General features: G+C 47.1%; 1 protein-coding gene across 1 annotated transcript in view; it reads right to left on the bottom strand.

Annotated features, from left to right (window-relative positions):
- Positions 1 to 210: 210 nt before the first annotated feature.
- LOC123243050 (C-factor-like) overlaps positions 211 to 12,840 on the bottom strand; it is a 13,509-nt gene continuing 879 nt past the window's right edge. The window contains exons 2-6 of the mRNA XM_044671220.1: positions 9,179 to 9,230; positions 8,338 to 8,525; positions 6,153 to 6,308; positions 2,566 to 2,676; positions 211 to 600 (exon numbers count right to left, since the gene is read on the bottom strand). Coding sequence (XP_044527155.1) covers positions 487 to 600; positions 2,566 to 2,676; positions 6,153 to 6,308; positions 8,338 to 8,525; positions 9,179 to 9,230 — 621 coding nt within the window. The 3' untranslated portion in view covers positions 211 to 486. The remainder of the gene's footprint in view (positions 601 to 2,565; positions 2,677 to 6,152; positions 6,309 to 8,337; positions 8,526 to 9,178; positions 9,231 to 12,840) is intronic.

Consider the following 12,840-nt stretch of genomic DNA (forward strand, 5'->3'; position numbering starts at 1 on the left):
GGTCCTGGTTTCAAATCTGGCCTCAGATACTTCCTAGCTGTGAGACCCTGGGCAAGTCACTTAACCCCCACTGCCTAACTCTTACCGCTCTTCTGCCTTGGAGCCAATACACCAAAGTTATAGGATTTAAAAAAGAGAGAGAGAGAGAGAGACTACCTTTTATTAACTTCCCTGCAACGTCAAATATCAAAAGAAGAGACTGAGTTCATATTTGGATTGGGGGAAAAACACATTCCCATTTTTTTTTAATCAGGATCTCTTGAACACTCTAAACCCAGGGGCTGATGGGAGTGATGGGGTCCAGGGGACATTAGGGAGGGCCTGAGGAGGGGATCGAGTCGGTGAGTGAGGGGGATGAGGTAAAGATGGAGGCTGGGATTGGAAAGATCTAAGGAGTGAATGGTTCCGTAGGTTTGTGGGATTCAGTAAGTAAGAGGGGGTGAAAGAGTGACGGACCCCCACTGCCCAGGGTGGAGGCAGCCAGGACTACCAAGGGATCACTTCTCCTTTCCAGTCTAGGAAGGCCCCATGATCCTTCTCTCTGAGATTGGCCAGGACATTGAGAATCTCTGGGATGGCCTCCTTTAATTGTAGGGGAGCCTGGAAAAGACAGAAAGAAATAACAATGAAAACAGCTCCTTCCTCCAAACCTCGGGCTTCCCAAAGGACCCCTCCACCATCTCCACAAATCTGAGGAACCGCTAGCCTAGCCAAGGACAGAGTCATGCCTAAAAAACACCTCAAGAGGCGTTGAGAGCATTGGACTGAATGGAAGAAGGTGGAACTGAATAGAGATCAATGTCAAGTCTTACACTGAAATTAAAAAATTAAAATTAAAAAAAAATCACAAGCCCCAGGTGGAAACTACCTGCATAGAGAGAAAGCATTCAAGGGAAAAACCATTAAAACAACAATTGGCATGGTGGAGACCGTTATTAGCAGACTGCAAGCTTAATGTAAGTTAGTGGTATGGACATGGCCAAAGTGGAGATTTGTTTTATTTGACTCTGGTACATTCCTTGACTCTTCATGACCCTATTTGAGGTTTTCTTGCAGAGATACTGGAGTGGTTTGCTGTTTTCTTCTCCAGCTCATTTTACAACTGAGGAAACTGAGGCAAACAGGGTAAAGTCACTTGCCCAAGGTCATACAGCTAGAAAGGGTTTGAGGCCAGATGTGAACTCAGGTCTTCTTGGCTCCAGGTCCAAAGCTCTATCCCCAGAGCCACCTAGCTGCCCTCTGATAGTACCTTTTATCAAATAAGACCATCTTTGTTAAAGGCTCTTGTATACACAAGGTGCTATATAAATATTAGCCGTGGTCATTAAGAAGGAATAGACTTGTTCTATCTAACAAGAACCAAGAGCACGAAGTAGAAAAATCAAGTTTAAGGTAAGGTGGGAAGTGGATCTTTCAAAATTCATAAGGTCTGAGACTCCATTCTCTTCCTCTAATGATGATGATGAATTATTTATATAGTCCTACTATGTGCCAGGCACTGTGCTAAGACTTTATAATTAGCACCTACTTTGATAATAACAATAATAGCTAATATTTATATAGCCCTACTATGTGCCAAGGACTGTGCTAAGTGCTTTATAAAGATCTCTTTCGATAATAATAGTTAACATTCATATAGCCCTACTATGTGCCAGGCACTGTGCTAAGACTTTATAATCCGCATCTACTTTGATAATAATAATAATAATAATAATAGCTAACATTTAAACAGTCCTCCTATATGCCAAGCACTATGCTAAGTGCTTTACAAATATCTCATTTGATGATAATGATGATAGCTAACATCCCTCTGAGTGAGGAAGTTACATCAGCTGGGCCATCTGAGGGCCCCTGCACATGTACCCAGCCCCCACTACATGTAGAAAAATATTTGTAGCAGCTCTTTTTGTTAAGGCAAAGATGTGTGGAAATGAAGGGAGCGCCCAACGACTGGGAAAAGGATGAACAAATTACAGTATAGAAACGTGATGGAATGCTATTGTGCTGTAACACCTGTCCTGTATCTGAAATGTAGCATTAGCCTGAGTGCTTGCATAGACCTGGGCTCTCTTCTTCCTTTTATGTAGGTATGAGGTATATTCAGGTGCCCCAAAGGCAGTCTCAGGATGGAAGGAGGAGGTTGCAAATTCCAATGTAATCAGGGAAAATCCAGGATTAGGCTACAGGTCATCAAAGAAAAAATGATTTGGGAGAAGCCTCTTCCTTTGATCTTTTCCCTTCCAGTAAGCATCTGAGGCAGGATTTGCACTCAGATCTTTTCACCTCCAAGTCTGACACTCTGTCCCTTGTCCCTTGGAGGATGAGCCCAGGGTCTCTCCCTTTCTTCTTGGGGATGGGAGCAAACACCACTGGAGATGCTACATTCCCCATGGGATTCCCAGTCCTTTCTGTTGAACCAAATAAACCAAAGCCCAAGGCAGAGACTTTGACGAGGCGGTTGGAGCTGGACATCAGCATTGGCTGGGGAGATGGAATAGGGGTGGGAGGTAGGACTAAGGGCTCCCTCCCTAAGCAAGCTGGATGTGGGATGAGGCAGCCACTCACCTTGCTCCCCCCCATGTCCGTCTTGATCCAGCCTGGATGCAGAGAGATGCAGAGGATCCCATCTGAGAGCAGGTCAGCAGCAAGGCAGCAGGTGATCATATTGAGGGCCGTCTGGGAGGGGAGAGAGAGTTATAGATATTCAGCACTTCAGAGGCCAGTGGCCATCCCTCATCCCAGAAGAACAGACATCCAAGGACGGGGAACTCACCCCTTGTCCCCTCACCCAGGCATCCCATTCCACTCTGAGATAACTCTAAAGAGGAGAAAACAGGTCTCCCGGCTACTTCCTCCCATTGTTCCTGGTTCCACCCTCTGGGGCCAAGCAGGAGAAAGTGAATTCCTCCTCAGTGTCTTGGCTTTTCCCCCTTCCACCCACCCCAGGCTTTGCTTCTCCAGGCTTAAATAGCCTCAATTTCTTCAGCTGACCCTCATATGGCATGGACTGGAAGCAGCCAAATGCCATTCTGGTGGGTCCCAAGTTTTAGAAAACTTTTTCCTGACATGAAACCTAAATTGGTATCTAAGCAGGTTAAGTGACTTGCCCAAGATCACACAGCTAGTAAGTGACCAAGAGGCCAGATTTAAACTCGAGTCTTTCTGATTCCAGGCCCAGAGCTCTATCCACGGAGCCACCTAGCTTCCATTAATGCTTACGAGGTACAAATTATTGTGCTGAAAATATCAGTAGAGTTCAGGGAGACCAAACTTCCCTTCACAACTTGCTGATCTGATGGGAGAGACGGGGTCCTTGCAGGGATAGTGATAAAGGGATTTCTTGCTGAAATTTCTTAATTAAGTCATTTACTTAATATAAGCAACAGATAACTGGCTGGAGCCCACAGTCTCATGCGAAGTCCTCAGCCTCTGCCAGTTTGCAAATTGCAACTCTATCCCTGGTGTCTGCTGCCTCATTTCCTGTTTGACCCACTTTAGATCTTCCCCATCCGCTCTCTGCCCTTCGGTGTGTAAGTCACTCCCGTCCCCGCGTGCCCTCTGCAAAATCTCACGGTGCCCGTCCTGCCCGTGCAAGGGGGCAGGAGCTGTCCTTTCGGGCCCTCCGTTTCTAAGTCAGTTTTCCACATCTCTGTGTATTGGCGGCTGCGGTAAGCAGGAGTGCCTATCCATGACTCCTTGGGCAATTCCTGTCCCGGTATCCCCAGGAGAAAGCGCCCCTCCTCTCAGGGGAGGGGCCCTTGGCTAGCCCTGGGGAGAAAGAGCAGGGAAGGAGAAGGACAAGAGCGTCCGTGGGAACAGATGAAGAGGGGCCAGCAGCATCCAACGAGTGGGCTCAGGGTGAAAGCCTCTCCCCCATCCAGGCCCATCAACGTTAGCCAGGGGAGAACCCCCAATCTAGAGGGGGAAGCCTGGTTTTGTAGAAAGAACATTAGTAGACTAGGAATAGTCTTAAAGTTACTTAAGTACTCTTAAATTGAGTTGGATTTGGAGGAGCACCATGCCCTGACCATATGACTCTAGGAAAGTCAACTGACCTTTCTGAGCCTCGGTTTCTCCCTCGGTAAAGTGGGAATAATATTTGCACTACCTGTCTCTTTGGGTTGTAGTGAGGATCAGATGGGAAAATGCATACTTAAAAAAACAAAAAGACCGTGTACATAAGGCTTTCTGGACCTTACCTGGGCACAGCTAGGTGGCACAAGTCGGTGGAGCACTGGGCCTGGACGGAGGAAGACTCGTCTTCCTGAGTTCAAATCTGGCCTCAAACACTTACTAGCTGTGTTATTCTGGGTCAGTCACTTAAACCTATTTCCCTCAGTTGCCTTATCTACAAAATGAACTGGAGAAGGAAATGGCAAAAAGCTCTAGTATCTCTGACAAAAACATCCCAAATGGGGTCACAAAGAGCCATGTTTGACAAATGAATGCACAAAAAAACAAAAAAGGAATGGAGGGCGATATTTTGCCATAGTTTTTTATCTAACATGTTTATCAATTGGAGAGCGGTGATTATTATGCTTTTTTTTTTTAAACCCTTAACTTCTGTGTGTTGGCTCCTTGGTGGAAGAGTGGTAAGGGTGGGCAATGGGGGTCAAGTGACTTGCCCAGGGTCACACAGCTGGGAAGTGTCTGAGGCCGGATTTGAACCCAGGACCTCCCGTCTCTAGGCCTGACTCTCAATCCATTGAGCTACCCAGCTGCCCCCTTATTATGCTTTTAAAAGCACTAAAACCCTAAAATATATCCAGGTAATAAAATAACATTTAGGAACAAAGGGAGCAATAATTAGAAATAATGCATGTTAAGATTAAAATAGAGCAACTAAAGCCATTGAGAGTGTGTTTATAGATTTTCTTCCATTGGTGTTTAGCCAAAGAAATTGTACTTTTTAACTCGGTAGGATGCTTGGCACAACTTAATTATTATAAAACTAAACAGAGAAATGTGTAAAATAACTGATATAGAAAAAAAAGAAAGGAAAAGCAATTTGGACCCCATCTGAAGGTGGTTGGTCAGTTTTTAAGCCCTAATGGAAGAATGCATTAGAAATAAGAGTTTTAGTGTGTTATGGTGAAAAGGCTTAACTCTGGAATCAAACCTCTAAGCTCTGGGTTCAAATTCTACCACTGAGGTAAATCATCTAACCTCCCTGAACCTCAGGCTCCTCATCTATAGAACGAAGGGGCTGGATTCCAAAGACATGTGTGGATTTAGCTAAATGGTGCAGTGCATAGAGTGCTGTGCCTGGATTTAGGAAAATCTGAGTTCAAATGTAGCCTCAGACACTTCCTAGCTGTCACTTTAAGGAAGTCATTTCATCTCTTTTTGCCTCAGTTTCCTCATCCATAAAATGGGTGTGATAATAGAAATTGTGAGAATCAAATGGGATATTGTAAGATCCTGGCACATAGTAGGTACTTAATAAAGGCTTATTTCCTTCCTTTTAGCTCTAAGCCCCCAAACCTAATATTTACACGGCCTTTAAGGTTTGTAAAGCACTGATCTCATTTGAGCTTCACAACAGTCTTGGGAGGTGGGTACTCCAAGAACTTATTTCTCTCATTTGCAGAGAAGGCAACAACTGAGGCTCAAAAGGGGATACGAGAGGTAGTGAGTACCAGAGATTTGAACCCAGGTGCCTTAATGGCAGAATAAGGACTCTGACAGGAGAAGTGTGGGAGGGAGGATTTGAACCTAAATCTTGCTAACTCCAAACCCCAGTTTGATTGGATAAACACTTACTATTAGCTAGTCATATGGAAGATAAAGACAAAAATCTCAACAAGTCCTGCCCTCAAGGGGTTTGCATCCTCCAGGGGGATTCCACTGGTTGATGCAGTAAATAAATGCAAAGTGTGCATAAAGTCATCTTAAAAGGGAGAGTTTCCTGGGGGGGGTTGAGCCAGTGGGCATGGAAGGGATGGAGTGACTCTAGAGAAGAAGGTTGAGGAGGGAGAGCATCAAAGCCAGCAGGGACATCTTAGGAAAAGGCTACCACTGACTCTCCCAGCCCCAATATGGCGGGTGATCCAGGTGGGACTCTCTAGCTTCATGATGGGTCCCTCGAGCCCCAGTCCCTGCCATACCAGCTCCCTTGGGTGACTCTCACTGCCCAGCCCTGGCCCCCTTACCTTGGATATCCTGTAAGGATACACTTCCTGGGATTTCTTGTTCTGGAAGAGGAGCTGCATGGAGGCCGATTGGGATGACACATTGATAATGGCAGCCCGATGGATGCCCATCACAGCATCTTGGCAGGCAGCCTTCCTCAGGAGGGGGAGAAATGCCTTGGGGAAGTAGGAGGAAGGGAACATTCAAGACCTGGTGGAACTCTTGTGGTTGTTCAGTCATTTCAGTTGCGTCCCACTTTTCATGACCACATTTGGGGTTTTCTTAGCAAACATAATGGAGTGGTTTATCATTTCCTTCTCCAACTCATTTTACAGATGAGAAAAACTGAGGCAAATAGGCTTAAGTGACTTGCCTAAGGTCACACAGCTAGTAAGTATCTGGGTTCAAAAGTTGCTTTCTTATATAGGGGTCTTTTTTTAGTTAGTTTTTTAATTTAGTCATTTTTATTTTTTTTTTTAACTCTTAACTTTTTGTCTCAGGGTCAATTCTAAGAGAGAAGAGTGGCAAGGGCTAGGCAACTAGGGTTAAGTGACTTGCCCAAGGTCACACAACTAAGAAGTTAAGCTAGATTTGAATCCTGGACCTTTTGCCTCCAGGCCTGGCACTCTAACCATTGTGCTACCTAGCTGCCCTTGGTCTTCAGTTTTTAAAGATAAGAAAATTGAGGCCCAGAAAACTGGCCTCAACAATCTCTCAAGGTCCCTTCCACCATTCCATGAGCCTGTGCTCAGACACAGCCTCTTCCTCTGGCTATAGTCCAAGCTGATTGATTGCTCAGCTCAGGGGAAGAATAAGGCAAGACTAAAGGACTGTGTTATTAACAGTAGGGAACATGCCCATGGTAATTCGAGGGTGACAAAGCACCTTACAAACTCTATCTCATTTGAGCCTCACAACCTCCTTGGGAGGGAGACCTTGAGTTCAAATCCTGATCATGTACTGCTTATGTGACCTTGACCAAGTCACTCTCCTAAGCTCCAGTTTCCTCGTCTGCCAAATGAAGCCTGGCCTGGAATCAGGAAGACATTCCCCAAGTTCAAAACCAGCCTCCAACACTTCCTAGTTGTATCACCCTGGACAAGTCACTTAACCCGCTGCCTCAGTTTCCTTATCTATAAAAAAAGGTTGAGCTGAAGAAGGAAATGGCAAGTCACTCTCTTTGTATCTTTGTCAAGAAAACCCCAAATGGGGTCACGAAGAGTCAGATATGACTGAAACAACTTAGAGTTCATCTGAACAGATTTAGAGCAAGGAGGACCTTAGCATTCATCTAGTCCAATGCTCTCATTTTTCAGATGAGGAAATCGAGGCTTAGAGAAATTTCTTCCTAAAAAGAAACTTACTTTAAGGCCTAATTCCTCTAAGTAGGCTTTCGAATAACTTACTCTACGGACTCTAAAGCCAGTGGCTCTAGCCAGTATATCATACTGGTCCAGACAGCCTGTAGGGAGGAAAGGATTTATTATCATTTGTTTGCCCTCTGGGTGAGAAATTGCTTTTCAAATATGATCTCAGCTGATCTTCACAATCACCCTAGAAAAGAGGTGCTGTTATTATCCCCATTTTACAGTGGGAGAAACAGAGGCAGGCAGAGGTGAAGCAACTTGCCCTCCCTTGAGCACTCCCCTCTCAAGAAGCATCAGTGGCTCCTTAGTGTCTCCAAGATGGGTGTTTAAAGCCCTTTACCATGTGGCTCTGGCCAACCTTTCCAGGTTATTGTGTCCCAGCCACACTGGCCTATTTCCTGTTCCTCCCGCATAACATTCCATTTCCCACCTCTGAGACTTTGCCCAGGCTTGATTCTGGACCTAGGATTCAGGCCCACCTTCCCCTCTGCCTCTTACTTCAAAGATCAGCTCAAGCACCACCACCTGCTTGGGCTCTTTCTCAGTCACCCCCGTTCCCAGGATCCTCTTCCCCAGACACTCCTTTGCACATATCCTATTTATTTCTATTTACATCTCTATATCATTTAGTCACCCCTTGCTCCCTCTCTGGTGGAAGGTAAGCTGTTTGAGGCAGGGGCTGTTCCACGTCTGTGCCTGGCCCCTTTCCTTAAATGCTGGGCCACAGAAGGAAGGACACGAGGGCTGCCGGTTCCCTCCTCTCCCTCTGCCACGCTGGGCATCCCTGGGGGCGGGGGGGGGGGGACACCCTGCCCAGCCTCACTCCAGGCTCTCTCACCTTGCTGACCATGAGCTGGGCCACCGTGTTGGTCTCGTAGATGGCCAGCATATCCTTGGCCGTGACGCTCTCCAAGGTGGCGAGCCTGTTAATGCCCGCATTGTTGATGAGGCAGTTAAGACCCTGTTCACCGACCAGTGCCTCCACTTCCTGCACCACCTTCTTGATGCTGTTTTCACACAGGATGTCTGGGATGGAGGGGTGGATTGAGGATCAGAGGAAGAAGAATGGAGGGAGACTCAGGGGGCAGCCAGGGAGCACAGTGCCAGGAACTGGAGATGGGAGGTCCTAGATTCAAATCCTAGCTGTGTGACCCTGGGCAAGTCACTTAACCCCGATTATCTAGTTCTTATCTCTCTTCTCTCTTATACCTGGCACTAAAGTATATTCCTCTTTATCCCTATTCAAATTTCTCCAGATATCGATTAACTCTAACTCTTCTAAAATTTTCATTCGTGTCCCTTCTTTCTTATTTATTTTTGGGTTAGAATTGCTACTAAGACAGAATGTAAAAAAGGATGGAGGACATTCACTAGGAAGAGGCGCTCTTTTGGGCAAGAGGAAATTGTCAGAGAAATCCGGGTGGTGGAGATGAAAACAATTCTGGCACACAAACTGAAGTCAGGCAGGGAGCCTGGAGAAATCCACGCAGTGGACAGCCGAGGAGAGTGTAGTCAGGCAGCAAAGCTCCAGGAAGACAGAAAGAACAGAGGAAGAAGGCCAGGCACTGGGCTCTGCGCTGGGGGCACTGTGCTCACTGGTCGGGAGAGGGAGGACTCAAGCCGGAGATCCCAGCATATGGGACTATTCTCTGTCCCTCATCACAAATCCAGACACTCACCCAACTTGAGGATTCTCAGGCGCTGATGCTGCTCCTTTAGCTGCTGGAGTTCCTGGGGAGGGAATAAGCATTTATTAAGCACCAGAAACTACAATGGACATTTAACAATTATTATCTCATTTGATCTTCCCAACAACCCTGGGAGGAAAGGCTATGATTAGCCCCATTTTACAATCAAAGAAACTGAGGTCCAGTGACTTGCCTAGGGTCGCACAGCTAGTGTCTGAGGCTGGTTTTGAACTCGGGTCTGTCTTCCTGATTCCAGACCCAGAACTCTATCCTCTTTACCTCCTAACTTCCTAGGGAAAGGACAATGGACTGGAGGGCTTTATCTGCTTTTGTGACTGATCATTTAGAGGAGGTTTGAGGCACAAGTAATGTGGGGAGGCTAGAGTCTGGATAAGATGACTAACGATTGGAAAGCCCCAAATCAAGGCAATAATACAAAGCCGGGAATAGAGAAAAGTTAGAACCAGAGATCTCTTCCCCAGCTCATCAAGGACTGATGGATTGCGAGTCTGTATGCTGCGGAATTACAGCACAATTGAATTTCTGCCCTTAGCATGCAACATGAGCCACGTAACCTCGACAAATCACTTCTCTCCGGGCCTTGATTTCCTCATCTGTAAAATCAGGAGATTGCATCAGCACATGAGGCTCAAGTACAGTAGATGATAATGTGGATAAAGTGGACAGGAAGTGCCTTTCCCCACTATGGAGCTCTCCAGGGATGCCATGATGGGGAGGAAAGGGAGAAACGTAAGATCTCTTACCCACACCTGCCTCCTGGGACCCAGGAGCTCCTAACTCCCAGCAGCCTCTGATGTTCTGCAGGAGGGCACTGAGGAGCTTTCCTGTCTGAAGCCCGCTGGCATCTCCCTCCAGGGGGCCCCGGTAGGAATAGTTAAAGTGTTTAAAGCATCATTTCGTTGCAGGTAGTTATCTGAGCTTTGAATTTGGGTGGAGAGAGGTGCAATTCAGGGCTCTGCAGGGCTTTGATTGGCATCGGAGGGGGAGAAAAGGAAAACAAATTGGAAGAAGAGGGAGACCGTTTGCACTGACATAGTATGGATGTGAACTTAAATTAGAAAGCAATGAGAGTATATAAAATGCTCTGAGAGGTGGGAGGGTTTAAAAAGGTCTAGAGGGGTGGCTAGGCGGCCCAGTGGGGAGAGAGCCAAGTCCAGACGCGAAATCCTACGTTCAGATCTGGTCTTAGACACACAAGCCCAGCTGTCCAGTCCTCACCACCACGCTTCTGCATTGAACCTGATATTTACTACTGACTCCAAAGTAAGGTTTCAAAAGGTAACCGTTAAAAGAAGGTAAGGACTTTTTTTTTAAAGGGTGTGCAAATGATCCAGGACAGTCGTGAGGGACTTACACAAAGAATTCTATCAGCTCCAGAGAAAGAACCGTTGGCGTCAGAATGCAGATCAAAGCATAGGATTTTTCACTTTAGTTTACTTGGTTTTTTATTTGGAGGTTTTGGTTTTGTATGATTATTCTCTTAAAAAATGAACAATATAGAAATGTGTTTTACGCAATAATACATGTATAACTCAGATCAAATGACTTCCCAGCTCTGGGAGGGGGGGAGGAGAGAGAGGAAGGGAGACAATTTGGAAAACTTATGTGGAAATTTGTTATCACATGTAATTGGCAAAATCAATTATCTTTCTTTTTATTATTTTTTTTATCAATTATCTTTATAATAAAAAAGGGTGTGGGGGCAGCTGGGTAGCTCAGTGGATTGAGAGTCAGGCCTAGAGACGGGAGGTCCTAGGTTCAAATCTGGCCTCAGACACTTCCCAGCTGTGTGACCCTGGGCAGGTCACTTGACCCCCATTGCCCACCCTTACCACTCTTCCACCAAGGAGCCAATGCACAGAAGTTAAGGGTTTAAAAACAAAACAAAAACAAAAAAACAAAAAAAGGGTGCGTGGGTATAGGTGTGATAGGCCATCTATAATATGCGATAAAAGAATGTGTAATATGTACATCTGCCTATATATACCTACATCTACACATCATAAGGGAAATCCCTTGAAGAATGAAGTTAAAAAACCTGAGGATCTGAATTCAAATCCAGCCAGGCAGCCCAAGGTTCACTGGTAACAGCCTCCTCTGTAAAGGGCTGATCTCCAAGTTCTTTTCCTGCTCTAAAGCCCATCGGATTCATCTGAGGACAGCCGAGGCTGGCAGTGCCCTGCTGTGTCTGGGAAACGGACTTCTGCCCAATTCTGGGGCTAGAGAGTCTCTCTGAGCCGTGGCGGTCTTTGTCGCCCTCTGCAGGAGGAAGGAGGAGACAGCCAGCCTGAGCGAGGCTCTGGGGCTGGAGGTGCGGCTCGGGTCTCCCCAAGGACAGCGGATCGACAGAGTGACATGGCTTGTACGCAGTAAAGAAATGGTGCCCGAGACAAGGGGAAAGAGCCGACACTCCAAGGCTGCCCTGGGAGCGCGAGGACAGTCTCGCTGGGCTGCCTCCCGCTGGTCCGGTAGCTGCCGCCTTCCTCCGGAAAGCCCTCGGAGACCCCGAGGATGCGGCCCGGCGGTCTGGGAGAGGCCCGGAGCTCTAGGATGCAAACACAGGGTGGCCCCAAGGCTTCGGCCCCTTTGACCTCTAATGGCTTTAACGCGGCCGGGAGCTCAAAGGCGGAGACTTCTGGGATTTCCTCCTCTGGAGGGAGCGGACGGACGCGTGTGAGCCCTCTACGTTATCTATCCAATAAGTTGTGTCCGTTTAAAAACAATCGAGCTCAGGAAGAATGAAGCGTTGGCTTGTCGTATGGCTTCAGTGCTTGGGAAGCCACGGAAAACGGAGCCCACACAGCGGGACCGGCCATCTGGGAGGCGCTTGTGCTGCTTTCCTGACCCCCAGCCCCAGCCCCAGCCCTACGGGCCCAAGCTCTGCTATTCTGTCCCCCTCCTCCCTGCGGACAAATCCCTTAAGAGTCCCGAAAGACTGTCAGCGTGTCCTCCCCGTCCAGAGCCCAAGCTAGCTGTCTTTTTAGAAGGGCGCAGCCCGCATCGCAGGCACCGGGGGATGGGGAAAGGCTTGGAGTGGGGGCTGGAGTGGGGCAAACTGGGGAGGGGACTGGGAGGGAGGGCTTAGAAAGCAGGAAGGAGAAAGAGACAGAGAGAGACAGACAGAGAGAGACAGAGACAGAAACAGAGAGAGACAGAGACAGACAGACACAAAGAGACAGAGACAAACAGAGAGACAGAGTCAAAGACACAGAGACAGAGAGAGACAGACAGACAGGGAGGGAGAAGGAAAGAGAGAGGGACAGAGACAGAGAGAGAAAGACAGAGAGACAGAGACAGAGGAGAGGGAGAGGAACTGAGAGAGACAGAAACAGAGAGACAGAGAGATACAGACAGAGAGAGACACAGAGACAGACAGGGAAGGGGAAGGAAAGAGAGAGGGACAGAGACAGAGAGAAAGACAGAGAGACAGAGAAGGAGAGGGGGAGGGACTGAGAGAGACAGAAACAGAGAGACAGAGAGATACAGAGACAAGAGACAGAGACAGACAGAGGCAGAGAGAGACAGTAAGACAGAGACAGACAGACAGAAAGAAAGAAAGAAAAAAAGAAAGAAAGAAAGAAAGAAAGAAAGAAAGAAAGAAAGAAAGAAAGAAAGAAAGAAAGAAAGAAAGA

Source organism: Gracilinanus agilis, chromosome 3 (genome assembly GCF_016433145.1).
Source record: "Gracilinanus agilis isolate LMUSP501 chromosome 3, AgileGrace, whole genome shotgun sequence".
Taxonomy (NCBI): Eukaryota; Metazoa; Chordata; class Mammalia; order Didelphimorphia; family Didelphidae; genus Gracilinanus; species Gracilinanus agilis.